This window comes from Rhinopithecus bieti, unplaced genomic scaffold (genome assembly GCF_001698545.2).
Source record: "Rhinopithecus bieti isolate Rb0 unplaced genomic scaffold, ASM169854v2 scaffold_757, whole genome shotgun sequence".
NCBI classification, from domain to species: Eukaryota; Metazoa; Chordata; class Mammalia; order Primates; family Cercopithecidae; genus Rhinopithecus; species Rhinopithecus bieti.
The window spans coordinates 616,758-636,600 of record NW_016803289.1 but is presented as its reverse complement, the minus strand read 5'-3'; the positions used below and the strand labels follow the sequence as shown (position 1 = coordinate 636,600).

The 19,843-nt window shown below is 45.7% G+C and overlaps 1 protein-coding gene across 1 annotated transcript in view; it reads right to left on the bottom strand.

Moving 5' to 3' along the window:
• RBM27 (RNA binding motif protein 27) overlaps window positions 1-1,421 on the bottom strand; it is an 84,148-nt gene extending 82,727 nt beyond the window's left edge. The window contains exon 1 of the mRNA XM_017872123.1: window positions 1,147-1,421. Coding sequence (XP_017727612.1) covers window positions 1,147-1,205 — 59 coding nt within the window. The 5' untranslated portion in view covers window positions 1,206-1,421. The remainder of the gene's footprint in view (window positions 1-1,146) is intronic.
• Window positions 1,422-19,843: the final 18,422 nt, after the last annotated feature.

The window sequence follows — 19,843 nt, the reverse complement described above, 5'->3', positions numbered from 1 at the left end:
CCGAGATCGAGCCACTGCACTCCAGCCTAGGAGACAGAGTGAGGCATTGTTTCGAAAAAAAAGGTTATAAAACAAACAAAATGTTGATACCTCTATTACCTCTTTCAAGCCTCCCAAGAACATTTCTACTAACACTACCCAAAATATTTTTAAAAGACCGGTCTCATTCTTTTGAGTCCCTCATCCTACACCCCAATTATTTTCAGGTGTCCTCTCAATCTTACAAAAACATTTACAAAACTATCCTCTCAATCGCACAAGAATATTTACAAATCTCTTATTCTTTCTACCGCTCCTTTTATTCCTCCAACACCTGTATCTAAAAATCTCTATATGCTGTTAGGTACACTCCTCCACCAATAAATGCTGCATACCAGTGTAGCCCTTTCAACCCTCAACTAAACTTACAAAAACCTATTTTTTCCAACCTTCATGTATCTAAGTCATCAGTTCCCCTAGCACTATCGAGTTCTCAATAATACTTTAAAATCCCTTAATATCCTTGCTACCACACTTATCACCTCCCCAATAATTTCTAAAACCCTTCAAATCCCACAAATCCTTTCCATCTACTCCATAGTATCTTTCAAATCCTTCAATATTCTTGATCCCTTAGAACTCACCAATAACGCTATACAGTTTCAATGTCCCTGCTATCCGCTTCTGCCCTCATATTTCGAAAATGCCCTCGATATTTTGCTTGTAGACCTTTCAGTCCCGGAATAATAATGTTTATCAAACCCTTGATGATATTCTGCTATTCCCTTCGACATCCCAATATTCACATTTCAAAAATTCCTCAAGAGCCCTGCTACCCCTCTCTCAGTTCTCAAACAGCAATGTTTTCAATTCCCTTACTGCCCCTGCTACCCCTTCCAACACCCCGATATTTGCGTTTGAAAAGCCCTCGCTGTCCTTGCCTGCTCCCCCACAGTCTCACATCCACGGCGCCTCTCCGTCCCCAGCGCTCCTCTTCCACCCTCAGCCCCACCACAATGGTGATAGTACTACAGGGAAGGCGTCGCCGGGACCTCCCGGCCGCGGCCCCTCAGCGCCGCCCCCCACGCCGCCTCCCCTCCCCACGCCCCGCGGGCCCCAACGCCCACGTTCGCCGGCGCCGGCCCCGGCCCAGTCCGGCTCACTCACATCGGCTCCAGTAACTTGGCCAGCCAGGACTTGAGGGCATCTACATCCTCTATGAGCATGGTGCAGGGAAGGCGGGCTCGGCCGCCGCTCTTCTTCAGGCCTGCCGTGGGTCTCCACTACGCCGCCTCCTCACGTTCCCTTCACAGCTCCCGGTGCCCCAGCCCACCGGGCATCTTAGGAGACTTCAACCTACTCCCCCGGCCGGGGCCTAACAGGAACTAACCCAAGAGCCCTCACTCAACCTAGCCCGAAGGTTGAGGTGGGCGGGAGACAGTGCCGAGTGGCAGGCCTGAGAACCAATAAGAGAGAGAGGGCCCGGAGGGCAAGACCAATGAAAAGGCTCGCTCGCCCCGCCGGCAGGCCGTACCCAGTCAGGAAGGAGAGATATAGCAAGGTAGGTGGAGAGCTTACGTGAACTCCTGGTGCAAGATGGTATCTTGGAAAAGGTGCTTTGCCTCTTAAAGGGGCAGCGGCGCCTTTTTTTGACCACGCCGCCACCCGCCGTGGAATACCGGTGTCTGCTGCTGGGAGTGCCTGGGGGAACCCGGCGAGCCCCTCAGCCTCGTTCCTTCCTCTCGTTTTTCCTGGAAACACACACTCGTGTCCCGAAATGACTCAGCTGTAGTAAATCTGCAACACAACGCGCAATACGTTCACGTTCGACACATTGCACAGAATGCAAAATTTTACTTTTTTTCTTTACACACTCATGTTGATCGGCACTCACGTTTGTATTTTTTGCTGCTCTGCTTTAATTACGCAGAATGTTTCTGACAACCAGGCCTTGGAATCCAGTAATCGTCATTTTTAAAACGTGGCGCACGGATGTAAAAGGCTGAGGCCATTTCAATTTTGCTAGTATTATTAATAAATGTTGCTTTATTTAGAAAGAAAAACGACTCCAGTAGTTTGGTTTTAATTATCTTTTCATTGCATATCTAAAATTCAGTGGTTGGGGAACGGGTAGGGAGAATTTTAATCAGCAAAGAAAGATTAAAAAAATAATTTTAAAGAAGAATTAGAAACTACCGATATACTCAACTTACTTTCTAGTAGGTGAGAAATTCCTTCTGGAGTTTTGAAATCACTGATTTAGCACTGATGTTAAAATGTTTACCCAGTAACATATACTGAGTCTCTGCAATTGCCAGCACTGAGTAAGGCATTGGGAGTCCAGTGGTGAGCAGAACGGAGCTTCTCCTCTTAAGAAGATGAACAGTTTTATGGGGTTATGCATTGTAATAACATTTTGAAAAATACCTAATGAGCACACACCTCATATAAAAGAAATGGATCAACCTCAAATAAACAGACATACCATATATATACAGAACAGGTAGAGGCACACTTCTGCAAAGGATCAGACACTAAATATTTTTGTTTTTGTGAGCCTTGAGGTATCTATGGCAACTACCCAACATACAATGTTTTGGCATAAAATTAACCATGGACAGTATGTAAATGGAATGATTGTGGCTGTATTACAAAAATTTATAAAAATTATATAAAATTTTAAATGTATATAATTTTCACATACTATTTTTTTCACCATTTAAAAATGTAGGCCGGGCCGGGCGCGGTACCTCACGCCTGTAATCCCAGCATTTTGGGAGGCCAAGGCGGGTGGATCACCTGAAGTCAGGAGTTCGAGACCAACCTGACCAACATGGTGAAACCAGTCTCTACTAAAAATACAAAATTAGCCAGACATGGTGGCGCACGTCTGTAATCCCCAGCTACTCGGGAGACTGAAGCAGGAGCATCGCTTGAACCCGGGAGGCGGAGGTTGCAGTGAGCCAAGATCGCGACAAGAGCGAAACTCCATCTGAAAAAAAAAAAAAAAAAAAAAAAAAAAAGCAGCGGGGAGGCCGGCGCACAGTGACTCATGCCTGTAATCCCAACACTTTGGGAGGCCGAGGCGAGTGGATCACCTGGGGTCAGGAGTTTGAGACGAGCTTGGCCAATATGGTGAAACCCCGTCTCTACTAAAGATACAAAAATTAACCAGGCGTGGGCCGGGCGTGGGCCGGGCGCAGTGACTCACGCCTGTAAATCGCAGCGCTTTGGGAGGCTGAGGCAGGAGGATCACGCCAACATAGTGAAATCCTGCCTCTACTAAAAATTCAAAAAATTAGCTGGGTATGGTGGCGAGCGCCTGTAATCAATCCCAGCTACTCGGGAGGCTGAGGCAGGAGAACCGCTTGAACCGGGCAGCAGGGGTTGCAGTGAGCCAAGATCGAGCCACTGCACTCCAGCTTTGGTGACAGAGGGAGACTCCGTCTCAAAAAAAAAAAAAAAAAATTGTGGCTGGGCGCGGTGGCTCACGCCTGTAATCCCTGCACTTTGGGAGGCCGAGGCAGGCAGATCGTGAGGTCGGGAGATCGAGACCAGCCTGGCCAACATGGTGAAACCCCGTCTCTATTAAAAATACAAAAATTAGTCGGGCATGGTGGCGCATGCCTGTAGTCACAGCTACCCAGAAGGCTGAGGCAAGAGAATCACTCAAACCCCAGGAGGCGGAGGCTACAGTGAGCCAAGATGGGGCCACCGCACTCCAGCCTCAGCGACACAGCGAGACTCTGTCTCAAAAAAAAAAAAAAAGAAATTAGCCGGCCGTGGTGGCACATACCTGTAATCCCAGCTACTCGGGAGTCTGAGGCAGGAGAATTGATTGAACTGGAGAGGTGCAGGTTGCAGTGAGCTGAGATCATATTACTGCCCTCCAGCCTGGGCAAAAGAGCAAGACTCTGTCTCAAATAAATAAATAAATGAATTTAATTTAATTTAATACAAACAAAAATGTAAAGGCCATTATAACCTCACAGGTGTACAAAGCAGATGCCAGCAAGGTTTAGTTTCCTGGCCCCAGTATGTAAATCCCTTACATAGAGTAGTAAAATCAGAGATGCACTTAAAACTCATCTAATGAAACTCTCCCACCAACCCCCTCCTCACAACTTTGCAAATGAAGGAAAAGGCCCAGAGAGGCAAGTGGTTTACTCAGAATTACACCACTGTGGAGTAGAAGTAGCATCCAGAGGTTCTGACAGCAAGCCAAGAGCTTTCTCACTTGCAACTCTTGCCTCTTCTTTTCTCTCTCCTCTTCCCCCTCCTTTTTTAAAGTTTATCCACATTTTCTCTTCACTTCGAACAGCTACAGAAGTTAGCTAGGTGTGGTGGCACATGCCTGTAATCTCAGCTACTTGGGAGACTGAGGCACCAGAATTGCTTTAACCTGGGAAGCAGAGGTTGAGGTTGCAGTAAAAAAAAGATCAAGCCACTGCACTCCAACCTGGGTGACAGAGTGAGACTGCTGAAAAAAAAAAAAAGAAACAAAAACTAGCTCTCACCTTTGATGTCTCGCTCAGGGGAAAGCTAGTCATCATGTTTCAAGACATTCTAGCAGCCCTATGGAGAGGCCCACTTGAGAGGAACTGAGACAACTGAGACCCCTTCCCAACCGAGGGAGAGTGGGTGTGGTTATAAAAGTGCAACATGGCCGGGCGCGGTGGCTCAAGCCTGTAGTCCCAGCACTTTGGGAGGCCGAGACGGGCGGATCATGAGGTCAGGAGATCGAGACCATCCTGGCTAACACGGTGAAACCCCGTCTCTACTAAAAAATACAAAAAATTAGCCGGGCGAGGTAGCGGGCGTCTGTGGTCCCAGCTACTCGGGAGGCTGAGGCAGGAGAATGGCGTGAACCCGGGAGGCGGAGCTTGCAGTGAGCTGAGATCTGGCCACTGCACTCCAGCCTGGGCGACGGAGCGAGACTCTGTCTCAAAAAAAAAAAAAAAAGTACAATATGAGGGACACTTTTGGTGTTGGAACTGTTTTGATTCTTGACTGTGATGGTGGATACAGGAACTACAGGATGGTAAACTGAATAGAACTAAACATATATAAAGTCAAGTTGATAGCTGGGTTAAAAAAAAAATAGAACTAAACTTACATACATATGCAGAGAAGAAGGGACCTCAAAAATTTCATGGAAAAGGGCAATTAAAAGAAAAAAAAGGCCAGGTGCAGTGGCTCACGCCTGTAATCCCAGCACTTTGGGAGGCCGAGGCAGGTGTATCACGAGGTCAAGACATGGAGACCATCCTGGCTAAAACGTTGAAGCCCCGTCTCTACTAAAAATACACACACACACACACACAAAATTAGCCAGGTAGTCCCAGCTGCTGGGGAGGGTGAGGCAGCAGAATGGCATGAACCCGGGAGGCAGAGCTTGCATTGAGCCGAGATCGCGCCACTGCACTCCAGCCGGGGTGACAGAGCAAGACTCAGTCTCAAAAAAAAAAAAAAGTAAAGAAGAAAAGAAAAAGAAAAATCACAAACTTTATTTCTCAACATAAGCTTTATCAAGTTCCAGACACATTGAGAACACACAAGTGATATCACACAAAAGATACTGGGCATTTAGTTCATCCCTAAAGAACTGAGAGTCCTGGGAATTTAGCCATGTCAATGCAGTCTTTTTTTACATTAAGAAGTGAAGAAAAATGGGGGCCCTTTACATATTTTTTAAACATTAGGAAACAGAAAGAAGGCAGAAGGAGCCAAATTAGGACCACAGGGTAGCTGCCTAAGATTTTTTTTTTTTTTTTTTTGAGACAGAGTCTCGCTGTGTCTCCCAGGCTGGAGTGCAGTGGTGCAACCTCGCCTCACTGCAAACTCCACCTCCTGGGTTCACGCCATTCTCCTGCCTCAACCTCCCTAGTAGCTGGGACTACAGGTGCCCACCACCATGTCCGGCTAATTTTTTGTATTTTTAGTAGAGATGGAGTTTCACTGTGTTAGCCAGGATGGTCTTGATGTCCTGACCTCGTGATCCACCCTCCTCGGCCTCCCAAAGTGCTGGGATTGCAGGTGTGAGCCACCACACCTGGCTGTTTGATGAGATTAATGAGCAGGAGCATTGCGAAGATGGAGAAGGAATCTCTGGTGTAACTTTCACAGATGTGTTTCTGCTGAAGCTTCAGCTAATTTTCTCAAAACACTCTCATAATAAGCATATGTTATCATTCTTTAGCCCTCGAGCAAAATGCCTTGAACATCCAAAAACAATATATTGCCGTGACCTCTACTGCTGACCAGTCTGCTTTTGCTTTGACTAGCCCACTGCTATTTCTTGGTAGCTATTGTTTTGATTGTGTTTTGTCTTCAGGATTGTACTCCTAAAGCCCTGTTTCATCTCCTGTTACAATTCTTTGAAGAAACGCTTCAGGATTGTGATCTCACTTCAAAATTTCCAATGAAAGCTACTCTTGTCTGCAGCTGATCTGGTTGCAGCAGTTTTGGCACCCATTTAGTGGAAAGTTTGCTCAACTTTAATTTCCAGTTAGAATTGTGTAAGTGGAACCAGTTGAAATGTCTGTGGTGTTGGCTACTGTTTCTGCTGTTAAATGTTGCTCCTCTTCCATTAGGGTACAAACAAGATTAATTTTTTTTTTTTTTTTTTTTGAGACGGAGTCTCGCTCTGTCGCCCAGGCTGGAGTGCAGTGGCCGGATCTCAGCTCACTGCAAGCTCCGCCTCCCGGGTTCACGCCATTCTCCTGCCTCAGCCTCCCAGGTAGCTGGGACTTACAGGTGCCCGCCACCTCGCCGGGCTAGTTTTTTGTATTTTTATTTTTTTAGTAGAGGGGGGGGGGTGGTTTCACCGTGTTAGCCAGGATGGTCTCGATCTCCTGACCTCGTGATCCGCCCGTCTCGGCCTCCCAAGGTGCTGGGATTATAGGCCTGGGCCACCGCTCCCGTTTTTTTTTTTTTTTTTTTAAGCAAACTGATGTGGATGATCTGCAGCTGTGGGGTTCATCGTCCACACTCTCTTGTCCCTGCTTAAAACAAGCTATCCCTTTGTAAACTGCTATTTATTTGGGAGCAATGTTCCCATAAGGTTTTTGTAAAGCATGAAGAATTTACATTACTCCACCCAAGCTTCACAAAAAGTTTGATGTTTGCTCTTTCTTCAATTTTAGCAGAATTCATGTTTTTTTAATAGGGGCCCTTTTCAAACTGATGTCTTATCCCTCTTAGGGCCTCAAACTAGATCCTGTTTAGAAATGTTATAACAAGTTAGTATGAGTTTATTTTGTTAAAAAAAATTTGAAATCCATGCATAGTTTTTTCATACTACACATTTTCCATAAACTTTTTGAAAATTTCGTGTGCGTGTGTGTCTTCTAAAGGCTTATGTGCAGACACACACACACACACACACACAAATGAACACAAAACATGTATCAATGTCAATATTCTGGTCTTGAAATTATACTACAGTTTTGCAAAAAGTTACCATTGGCTGGCTGTGATGGCAGGTGCCTGTGATTCCAGCTACTCAGGAAGCTGAGGTAGGAGGATCTCTTGAGTCCAGGAGTTTGAGACCAGCCTGGGCAACAAAGCAAAACTTTGTGTCAAAAAAATAAATGCTACCATTGGAGGAAACTGGGAAGAGTGTGTGAGGGTTCTTTCTACATTACATCTTACAATTGCATATGACTCTAGAAGTATCTCAATTTTTTAAAAAGTTGCTTTAAGGCTGGGCATGGTGGCTCACGCCTGTAATCCCAGCACTTTGCAAGGCTGAGGCAGGCAGATCACTTGAGATCAGGAGTTTGAGACCAGCCTGGCCAACATGGTGAAACCGTCTCTACTAAAAATACAAAAATAAGCTGGGCACAGTGGCACACGCCTGTAGTCCCAACTACTTGGGAGGCTGAGGCAGGAGAATTGCTTGAAGCTGGGAGGCAGAGGTTGCAGTGAGCCAATATCACACCACTGCACTCCAGCCTGGACAACAGAGCAAGACTCTGTCGGGGGGAAAAAAAACCAGAATGTTGCTTCAAGCCAAGCATGGTGGCTCATGCTTATAATCCAAGCAATTTGGGTGGCTGAGTGGAAAGATCACTTGAGCCCAGGAGTTCAAGACCAGCCTAGGCAACATGGTGAGACCCTGTCTCTACAAAAAATGAGGTGGGAGAATTGCCCAGGAGGTCGAGGCTGCAGTGAGCCATGTTTATGCCACTGTATTCTGGCTTGGGTGACAGAGAAAGAACCTGCCTCATATAAATAAATAAATACAAAGTTGCTTCACATGACCACAGTGGCTCAAGTCTGTAATCCCAGCACTTTGAGAGGCTAAGACAAGAGGATTTCTTGAGCCTAGGAGTTCAAGACCAACCTGGGCAAGATAGTGAGACACCGTCTCTACAAAAAAATTTAAAAATTTGCCAGGTGTGGTGGCGAATGCCTGTAGTCCCAGCTACTCAGGAGGCTGAGGTGAAAGCATCACTTAAGGCAGGAGGTCGTAGATGCTGTGAGCTGAGATCATGTCACTGTGCTTCAGCCTGAGTGACAGAGCGAGACCCCGTAAGACAAAAATATTGCTTCACATGTTAAGAGCAGTGTCACCAGGGAGAAAAGATTGAGAATAGCATCTTTGGGTGTGTGGTTACTGGAAATAGTCCTTGCCCCAATTCCCCAAGATCTTTATGTGTTCCCATTGGGCCTGTGTGGAGACCCAGATCTGACGTCCTTGTAGATTAGATAAGCATCCAGGAGAAATGTGGAAAGCTCCATGTCAGTAGTGACTGTTGGGGTTTTTTGGGCAGGGGAAGGGGGGAATAGAAAACAGCAGTAGTGGACTGACAAGACTCTCATTCCATCTGGTTATCCCTCTGATGTCAGAAGAGTCCACTCTGATGTTTAAAACCATCCACTCGTCTTTGGATTAAATAAGCCCCTTGTGATTTAGACATATCAAATAAAAATAACTCATACTCCTGTGTGCCAGGCACTCTGCCATGCAACTTTACATAAATTAGCCTCTTTCAGTTCCTGCATTCAGCCTTCCTTACCTTCACGCAATATTGATTGAAAATCTATCATAAGTAGAACACTATTATAGGCCCTGGGGATACAGCAATGAAGAAAATAGGCATTCTGTTGGAGATCTATTTTAGTAGCACGATAATAATGACAAATACATAACAATATAATATGTCAGGTGGGATATATTCTAAGAAGGAAAATGAGGCAAAATGAGGAGATCGAGAGTTATGGGGAACGTAAAAGGACTGAGCAGTGGCTTGAAGGTAGTGTGTGTGTTAGCCATGTAGATATCTGGGACAGGGGCTTTCCAGGGAAGTGCAAAGACCCTGAGGCAGGAGCTGACTTGGCACATTTGAGGAAAGGAAAGAGGCAGTGGGGCTGGAGCAGAGTGAACCAGGAAGAAACTGATGGTAGATGAGTGAAAGAGGTAGTTAGAGGCTGGATCAAGAAGGACTGCGTCATGGTAAGGACTTCAGATTTTACCTGTTGGCCAGGTGCAGCGGCTCACATTCGTAATCCTTGTATTTTAGGAGGCCAAGGCACAAGAATCACTTGAGTCCAGGAGTTTGAGACCAGCCTGAGCAACATAGCAGGACCCCATCTCTACAAAAAATGAAAAAAACTAACCAGGCATGATGGTGTGTGCCTGTGGTCTCAGCTACTCAGGAGGCTGAAATAGAAGGATCACACCAGATTGGGAAGTCAAGGCTGCTGTGAGTTGTGATTGCACCATGCCTAGCCTGGGTGATAGAGCAAGATCTTGTCTCAACAACAACAAAAAATTACTTCTGAGATTGGAAGACACTGAAGGGTTTTGTTTTTTGTTTCTTGAGACGGAGTCTCACCCCATCACCCAAGCTGGAGTGCAATGGCGAAATCTCAGCTCACTGCAACCTCCGCCTCCCGGGTTCAAATAATTCTCCTGCCTCAGTCTCCTGAGTAGCTGGGATTACAGGTGCCCACCACCATGCCCGGCTAATTTTTGTATTTTTAGTAGAGATGGGGTTTCACCATGTTGGCCAGGCTGGTCTTGAACTCCTGACCTCATGATCTGCCTGCCTTGGCCTCCCAGTGGTGGGATTACAGGTGTGAGCCACAGTGCCTGGCCAGACACTGAAGGTTTTAAATAGAGGGATGAAATAATCTCCTCTGCTGTTTTTTGTTTGTTTTTTGTTTTGTTTTGTTTTGATGGGATCACTGTGGCTGCTTTATGGGTACCAGACTGAAGGGGGCAAAAGAGGAGGTATGGAAACAAGTTAGGAGGCTACTATATTAATCCAAGCAAGTGATGATGATGGTTTGTACTAGACTCATAGTGAGAAGTTGGATTTTAGGTATATTTTGAGAGTAGAGTCAACAAGTTTGGCTGGTAGATTGTGGATATGAAAGACAAAGAGGAATCAAGGATGACATCAAAGTGTTTGGCCTGAGCACTGGCTTGAAATTGGGAAAAACGAGGGAGGAACAGATTCAGCAAACAGCTGACAGATCCAGAATTCAGTTTTGAACATGAGAAGTATGAAATGGCCGGGCGCGGTGGCTCAAGCCTGTAATCCCAGCACTTTGGGAGGCCGAGACGGGCGGATCACGAGGTCAGGAGATCGAGACCATCCTGGCTAACACGGTGAAACTCCGTCTCTACTAAAAAATACAAAAAAAAACTAGCCGGGCGAGGTGGCGGGCGGCTGTAGTCCCAGCTACTCGGAGGCTGAGGCAGGAGAATGGCATAAACCCGGGAGGCGGAGCTTGTTGTGAGCTGAGAACCGGCCACTGCACTCCAGCCCTGGCGACAGAGCGAGACTCCGTCTCAAAAAAAAAAAAAAAAAAAAAAAGAGAAGTATGAAATGGCTTTTAGACATTGTGGTAGCCAGTCTCAAGATGGCCCACAATTATTTTTACCTCTTATTATTCACATTCACTTGTACTTTCCTCCCACACTGGCTTAGGGATCGTAACTTCTGACTTGGATCTCTTGTTCTAGGAAAGACAGTCACCATATTGCAAGGCTCTCAAGAAATCCAGAGGCCCACAATGAGCGAACTGAGACCTCTTTCCAACAACAAGGACTAGCTTTCCAGCCTTGTGAGGGAGCCATATCGGAAGAAGACCCTCCAGCCCCAGCCAAAGCTTCAGATAAATGTTTTCCTAGCTAAAATCTGAATACAATCTCATGAAAACTCCTAAACCAGAACCACCCAACCAAACTGCTCCAAAACCTCTCACCTACAGAAACTGAGAGATAATAAATGGTTATATTGCCAGGGGCAGTGGCATGTGCCTGTAGTCCCACCAACTTGTGAAGCTGAGGTGGGAGGATTTCTTGAACCCAGGAATTTGAGTCCAGCCTGGGCAACATAGTGAGATCCCCATCTCTTAAACAATGGTTATTATTATCATTATTATTATTTTTGAGACAGTTTTGCTCTTGCTGCCCAGGCTGGAGTGCAATGGCACGATCTTGGCTCACTGCAACCTCCGCCTCCTGGGTTCAAGCGATTCTCCTGCCTCAGCCTCCCAAGTAGCTGGGAGTACAGGTACGTGCCACCACACCTGGCTAATTTTTGTATTTTTAATAGAGACGGGGTTTCACCATTTTGGCCAGGCTGGTCTCAAACTCCTAACATCAGGTGATTCACCTGCGTTGGCCTCCCAAAGTGCTGGGATTACAGGCGTGAGCCACCATGCCCGACTCTGGTTATTATTGTTTTTAGCCACTAAGTTTTGGGGTAATTCGTTAGGCAGCAATAGATAACTAATATAAAAATTCAAGTGGAGATGTCAAGTAGGCAGTTGGATCTTAAGTCTGAAGTTCATGAGAGGGGTTGGGCCTGTAGTTAAAATTGGGGACTCATCAGCATGTAAATTGTGTTTAAAGCCATTGGCCTGGATAAGATCAGTTAGCATATGAGTATGTCTAGAAAGGAAGGGCCATTAGAGAAAAGGTGAGGAATATTAAGTAAATTGAAGAGGTATGGCCAATAAATCAGGAAAGAATAGAGAGTGAAGAAATATGTTTCAAGAAAGGAGTTTTCAAATATGTCAAACGTAGTTCATAGGTCAAATAAGATGAGAACAGAGAATTGGCCATTGGATTTGGCAGCATGGAGGTCAGTGATGATCTGGACAATTCCATGGAGTACAGCAGGTAAAAGGTTGAGGAAGACTGGATGTGGTGGCTCATGCCTGTAATCCAGCACTTTGGGGGGCCAAGGCAAGAGGATCACAAGGTCAGGAGTTCGAGACCAGCCTGGCCAATATGGTGAAACCCCGTCTCTACTAAAAATACAAAAATTAGCCAGGCATGGTGGCACATGCCTATAATCCCAGCTACTCGGGAGGCTGAGGCAGGAGACTCGCTTGAATCCGGGGGGCTGCAGGTTGCAGTGAGCTGAAATCACGCCACCGCACTCCAGCCTGGACGACAAAGTAAGATTCCCTCTAAAAAAAATAAAAATGAAAAATAAATAAAAGGTTGAGGAGAGACTGGGCATGGTGGCTCACGTCTGTCATCCTAGCACTTTGGGAGGCTGAGGCAGGAGGACTGCTTGAGTTGACGAGTTTGAGACCAGCCTGGGCAATATATTGAGATCCTCATCTGTACAAAAAATAACAAAATTAGCCGGATGGTGCACACCTGTAGTCCCAGCTACTTGGGAGGCTGAAGTGGGGGGATCACTTGAGCCCGGGAGTTTGAGGCTGTAGTGATGTCGCCACTGCACTCCAGCCTAAGCTACAGAATAAGACCTCATCTCAAAACGATTTAAATAAATAAAATAAACAAAATAAAATAAAAAGTTGAGAAAAATGGAGAACACGAATTAGAGAAAGCGTGGCAGTTCTCCTAAAGAGCTTTACTGTAAAGGGGAGTAGAGCAATGAAGGTACTGGATAGTACTGGAAGGGTATTGTGGAATAGGGCAAAGGATAGGGTTTGTTGGCATTTTGTTCAGTTTGGTTTTGCTTGCTTGTCTGCTTGCATTAGGTTAGAAGATATGTGTGAATGCAGACAAGTATGATCTAGAAAGAAAAAATCTGATGATGCAAGAGGTGATATGAGAAACTGTAGGAATAAAATCTCCTAGTGGGCAAAAGACAATGGGGTCTAATGTACAAATGGCGCATAGGTCTTAATAGGAACCCTAATTGTTGTTCACTGTAAGTGACAAAAAGAGCACATATTAGTGGATAGAGGTGTGATAGCAGATGTAGTAAAAGGAAATCATGAAAGTTGTGTATTGATTGCTTCTATGCTGTCAGTGAGTGAAGAAGCTATCCAGTAGAATGTGGGAAGGCGATGCTGGATGTTTGAAAAGAGAGGTATTAGGAGAAAAGCATATTTGGTTTTTCAAACATTTTAAGTTCACTTGGGAGGCTGAGGCAAGAGGATTGCTTGAGACCAGGAAATCAAGGCTGCAGTAAGCCATGACTGCACCATTGCACTCCAGCCTGGGTAGCAGAGTGAGACTTGGTCTCAAAAAAACAAACAAAAAAACTAGGTTCTTTCCCACTTCATACCTTTGCACTTGCTAGTTCTCCTGCTTGGAACTATTTTACACATATCTTTGTGTGCCTGACTTTTTTTTCTCAGCTCAAGTATCACCTCTTTGGGATGACCTTGACCATCCAACCTAAACTGTCACCTCACTTCCCTCCCCTAGTTACTCTCTATTGCATCATCCTGCTTTATCTTCTTCATAGCATATCTCACTATATAAAATGTTTTTTTCATTTATTTGTGCTCCCTCTACCCCAACCCACATAGAATATAAATTTTCATGAGGTAAGGAATTTTGTGTTCTTTGTTAAGTTTGTTTTTTTGTTTTGTTTTGTTTTGTTTTGAGATGGAGTCTCTTTCTGTCGGCCAGGCTGGAGTGCAGTGGCGCAATCTCTGCTCACCACGACCTCCGCCTCCCGGTTTAAGTGATTCTCCTGCCTCAGCCTTCCAAGTAGTTGGGATTACAGACATGCACCACAACACCTGGCTAATTTTTGTATTTTTAGAGAGATGGGGTTTCACCATGTTGGTCAGGCTGGTCTCGAACTCCTGACCTCCAGTGATCTGCCTGTCTCAGCCTTTCAAAGTGTTGGGATTACAGGCATGAGCCACCGCGCCTGGCCTTCTTTGTTAAGTTTTATCTATAGCACTGAGAAAGAGATCCCTAGGATATAATGGAAGCTTGGCAGGGCACAATGGTCACACCTGTAATCCCAGAACTTTGAGAGGTTGAGGTGGGAGGATCACTTGAGAACAGACATTCGAGACCAGCCTGGGCAACATAGTGAGATCCTGTTTCTATAAAACATTAAAAAACCACCTGGGCATGGTAGTGTGCACCTGTAGTCCTAGCTACTTGGGAGGCTAAAGTGGGAGAATTGCTTGAGGCTGGGAGGTCAGGACTGCAGTAAGTCATGATCATCCCACTGTACACCATCCTAGGTGACAGAGTGAGACCTTGTCTCAAAAAAAAAAAGATGATTAATAAATATTCAATAGATAATCTAATATAATCATCTATTTACTAGAGATGATTACTAGATGAGTACCATGATTGTCACCATGCTACAGGTGCACACAGGTCAAGGTCACACAACAAGTTATGGATGGGGGCGGGATTCATGATTCAAAGTCAGGCAATCCCACTCCAGAATTCACAGTCTCAGACTCTATATGGAATGGATCTAGAGGAAGATACTAGACTTCTGGCTAATAAGATATTAGGGATCTGACCAATTATTAGGAAAAAAAAGGGTATGACCATGGTTGTTTCTCCAGTTCATATAGTTTAGACCAGTCTAATCTCATTGATACAATACAGACAGGCATCTTAAACCTTGTAAATGCACAAAAATAAATTCTAAAAAAACTCAATGAGATTGGAATCTTGATAATATATGATTGGCTGCCTTTTTTTTTTTTAGACAGAATTTCACTATCGTTGTCCAGGCTGGAGTGCAATGGTGTGATCTCAGCTCACTGCAACCTCTGCCTTTCAGGTTCAAGCGATTCTCCTGCCTCAGCCTCCCAAGTAGCTGAGATTACAGGTATGTGCTCCCATGCTTGGCTAATTTTTGTATTTTTAGTAGAGACAGGGTTTCACCATGTTGGCCAGGCATGTCTCGAACTCCTGACCTCAGGTGATCCACCCGCCTCAGCCTCCCAAAGTGCTGGGATTACAGGTGTGAGCCACCGAACCCGTCCTACCTGTTTCTTTTTCTCCCTTCTTTTCCTCTTTTCCTTCCTGTCTCCCTCTTTCCCTTTCTCCTTCCCTTCTTTCCTTTCTTCCTTCCATTTCTTGTAGACCCTTTGGACTGCTCCATAATGGTGATGCTAATGGTGGAGACATTAACAGTAGTGGTGGGTAGGTTGGATATTTAGAAACCACAAGCTGTGTTTTGATGACTCAGGTGTCACGTTTCGCATATGAGCCCATGACACAGCCTTCCATCCTCTGTGGAATGTTGATGAGATGGCAGGCTGAATCTTGTGGGTCCTAAGGCTGGAGTAGTACAGCATGAGTTAGGGATTTTTAATTTCTGGGAGTTACAAATATATCACTTTAGAAGAAATCTAGAAAACAGGGATTTCTCAAAAATTTGGCAACTGAGAAGTACAACTTCTTTAATTTGGTTACATTTATCTAAATAAAAAGGCAGTTTACCTAGTTTTCATGGTTACTTGTTCTTGTTCCTAGCTCATGTTAATTAGATTTAGAATTTTCATTAATTAACTGACCAAACTGGCTTCCCATAGTTTTAACCTTTCCCCTCTTCCCTCCCTCCCTCCCTCCCTCCCTTCCTTCCTTCCTTCCTTCCTTCCTTCCAGCTTAATATTTCCTGAGCACTTACCACATTCTAGGCACTGGGCTAATCACCTTGGCTTAGCTCCTTTTATTCTCATAGCAAGCCTAAGAAGTAGGTATTATCATTATCTCCTGATTCCCATGATAATCCAGAGGTCCCAGGGTTGAAGGAACTCGCCTAAAGCCATAGAGCTAGCCTGGGACACAGCATCAATGCAAACCCAGTCATCTGACTCCAAAGCCCGTGAATGCAACCACCACAGCACCCTGACCCTGCCTTCCTCTGCTGACCCATTAGCTTTGTCTGAAGTTGCATGCAGAGCGACCCCATCATCAGCTAAACCGGTAAGTCCTAAAAAATGCTACTTTCGGGCCAGGCGTGGTGGCTCACGCCTGTAATCCTAGCACTTTGGGAGGCCAAGGAGGGCGGATCACGAGGTCAGGAGATCGAGACAATCTTGGCTAACACAGTGAAACCCCATCTCTGCTAAAAATACAAAAAATTAGCCGGGCATGGGGGCGGGCGCCTGTAGTCCCAGCTACTCGGGAGGCTGAGGGAGAATGGCGTGAACCTGGGAGGCGGAGCTTGTTGTGAGCCGAGATCACGCCACTGTACTCCAGTCTGGGTGACAGAGCGAGACTGTCTAAAAAAAAAAAATCGACCTTCTTCTCTTTATTCTTCTACTCTTCGCTTGTGTCAATTAAAAAAGAAATCTGTTTGCCATTCAGGAAGCATACAGGTAAAGGCAGAACACAGATGTAGAAGAAAAAAACATTGAAAAACAAAAAGTCCCTAACAGGGTAGGGAAATAATGCTATTCATTGAATGCCATACACCTCTTAGGAGCAGAAGCATATAAAGAAGTTCCCACAATTTTTTCCTCAGAGAACCTTGTTATCTGAAGGTAGGGAAGCTAGGTAAATATGCACGAAAAACAATACAAAAGGACTCAGAGACAAGCTAAAACTAATTATAGCCTTATGGATCTAAACTTAGAAATGCTGACAAATTACCAAATTGAGTAGAGCGACCAGTGCGTTGGGTTTAAGAAAAATAGGGGGCTTAGCGCAGTGGCTCATGCCTGTAATCCCAGGCCGAGGCAGGTGGATCACCTGAGGTTGGGAGTTCAAGACCAGCCTGACTAACCTGGAGAAACCCTGTCTCTACTGAAAATACAGAATTAGCCGGGTGTGGTGGCACATGCCTATAATTCCAGCTACTCAGGAGGCTGAGGCAGGAGAATCACTTGAACCCGGGAGGCGGAGGTTGCGGTGAGCCAAGATCGTGCAATTGCACTCCAGCCTGGGCAACAAGAACGAAACTCCATATCAATAAAATAAAATAAATAAATTGGGGGAGGCTGGGCATGGTGGCTCATGCCTATAATCCCAGCACTTTGGGAGGCCAAGGCAGGTGGATCACAGTTAGCAGTTCAAGACCAGCCTGACCAACATGGTGAAACCCTGTCTCTACTAAAAATGCAAAAATTAGCTGGGCATAATGGCACGCCCCTGTAATCCCAGCTACTCAGGAGGCTGAGGTGGGAGAATTGCTTAAACCTGGGAGGCGGAGGCTGCAGTGAGTCAAGATTGTGCCACTGCACTCCAGTCTGGGTGATATAGAGCGAGACCCCGTCTTAGAAAAAAAAAATTAAAAATAAATAAATCAGGGAGGAATTGAGTTTTGTTGTGAGGTTTTGAAGAATGAATGCGATATGGTTTGAAAGTTGTAAAAGGTATAACACACAATTACATTGTGGTAACTAGCTCGGTTAAGCCAGGGAAGAGATTATTATGGGGCACGGGTAAGCTTTTTCCATTTTAATCAGACTAATGTTTATAGACAAATATTAAAAATAGCTGACATTTTAAAATGTTTACTATATGCCAGACATACACATATACATAAACAGAGTTTATACACATATTATTTCTTTAATCCTCATAGTAATCCTATGAGTTACACATTATTATTATCCGGATTTCATAGAGTGGTTAGCTGAATTGCCTGAGGTCACCTGGCTAGTAAATGATGATCTCTGTCTGAATCAAAGCCTAAGCTCTTATCCACTATGACACCTTTCTAAATTCATTTACCTAGAGGGCATTTTACATAGGCTAGCAAATAATTGACAATTCCCAATTAAAAAGCCATGTTACTAAGCTGTAACACATTTATTTTCGAAGTATCTCTTGAATCTGTCTACCTTTCTCTATCTTTACTGTCATCACCATAGTCCAAGACCCCATCACATTTCACCAGGACAATTGCAATACCGTTTTGTTTCCACTTTTGCTCTTTTCCATTCTTCCTCAGAATGATTTTTATAAAATACAAATAGGGGCCAGGCACGGTGGCTCATGCCTATAATCCCAGCACTTTGGGAGGCCGAGGTTGGTGCATCATTTGAGGTTAGGAGTTCGAGACCAGCCTGGCCAACACGGTGAAAACCCATCTCTACTAAAAAGACAAAAATTAGCCAGGCGTGGTAGCAAGCACCTGTAATCCTAGCTAGGAGGCTGAGGCAGGAGAATTGCTCGAACATCGGGAGGTGGAGGTTGCAGTGAGCTGAGATCCCACCACTGCACTGCCAGCCTGGGGACAAGAGTGTAGACTCTGTCCTCAAAAAAAAAAAAAAAAAAAAAAAAAAATACAAAATAGGACCATGTCCCTTCCTTGCTTAAAATCCTTTGATGGCCTCCCATTGCTCTTACTGGTTTAATGTCTGTCCCTTCCACTAGACTGGAAGCTCTCTGAAGGGTGTGGCAGTGCCTGTCTTTTTCTTTTTTTGAGTCTCACTCTGTCGCCCAGACTGGAGTGCAGTGTTGCGATCTCAGCTCACTGCAACCTCCGCCTCCTGGGTTCAAGCGATTCTTCTGTCTCAGGGCTGTAGCTAGGACTACAGGCACGTTTCACCAGGCCCGGCTAATTTTTGTACTTTTAGCAGAGACTATGGTTTCACCATATTGGTCAGGCTGGTCTCAAACTACTGACTTCAGGTGACCCACCTGCCTCGGACTCTCAAAGTGCTGGGATTACAGGTGTAGCCCACCGTGCCCAGCTGTGCCTTTTTCTTTTTTGTTGTTTTTTAGACTGAGTCTTGCTCTGTTGCCAAGCTGGAGTGCAGTGGTGCGATCTCAGCTCACTGCAAGTTCTGCCTCCCGGGTTCTCGCCATTCTCCTGCCTCAGCCTTCCAAGTAGCTGGGACTACAGGCGCCCGCCGCCACCACGCGCGGATAATTTTTTGTATTTTTAATAGAGACGGGGTTTCACCGTCTTGGCCAGGTGAACGCCTGACCTCATGATCTGCCCCCCCTTGGCTCTCAAAGTGCTGGAATTACAGGTGTGAGCCACGGCGCCCTGCCAGTCTTTTCTTTTTTCTTGAGACGGAGTCTCACTCTGTCACCCAGGATGGAGTGCAGCGGTGCCATCTCGACTCACTGCACCCTCCACCTCCTGGGTTCAAGCAGTTCTCCTGCCTCAGCCTCCCGAGTAGCTGGGACGACAGGTGCACGCCACCATACCCAGCTAATTTTTCTGTTTTTAGTAGAGACGGGGTTTCACTATGTTGGCCAGGCTGGTCTCAAACTCCTGACCTCAGGTCATCCACCCACTTTGGCCTCCCCAAAATAATGGTAGTATGGCCACCGCGCCTGGCCCTGTTTGGTAAGTCTTAACAGTCTGAGCCAGGCAGTGGGACCAGGTAGGCTTTCAGTCTCTCGCTTAAAAACGGAGATTGTTGGCCGGGCACGGTGGCTCACGCCTGTAATCCCAACACTTTGGGAGGCCGAGGTTGGTGCATCATTTGAGGTTAGGAGTTCGAGACCAGCCTGGCCAACGCGGTGAAACCCCGCTTCTACTGAAAATACAAAAATTAGCTGGGCGCGGTGGCGCGCGCCTGTAGTCCCAGCTACTAAGGAGGGTGGGGCAGGAGAATCGCTTGAACCCGGGAGGCGGAAGTTGCAGTGAGCCGAGATCGCGCCGCTGCACTCCAGCCTGGGCGACAGAGCGATACTGCGTCTCAAAAACAACAATAACAAAAAGGAGATTGTTAATACGCGGTTATA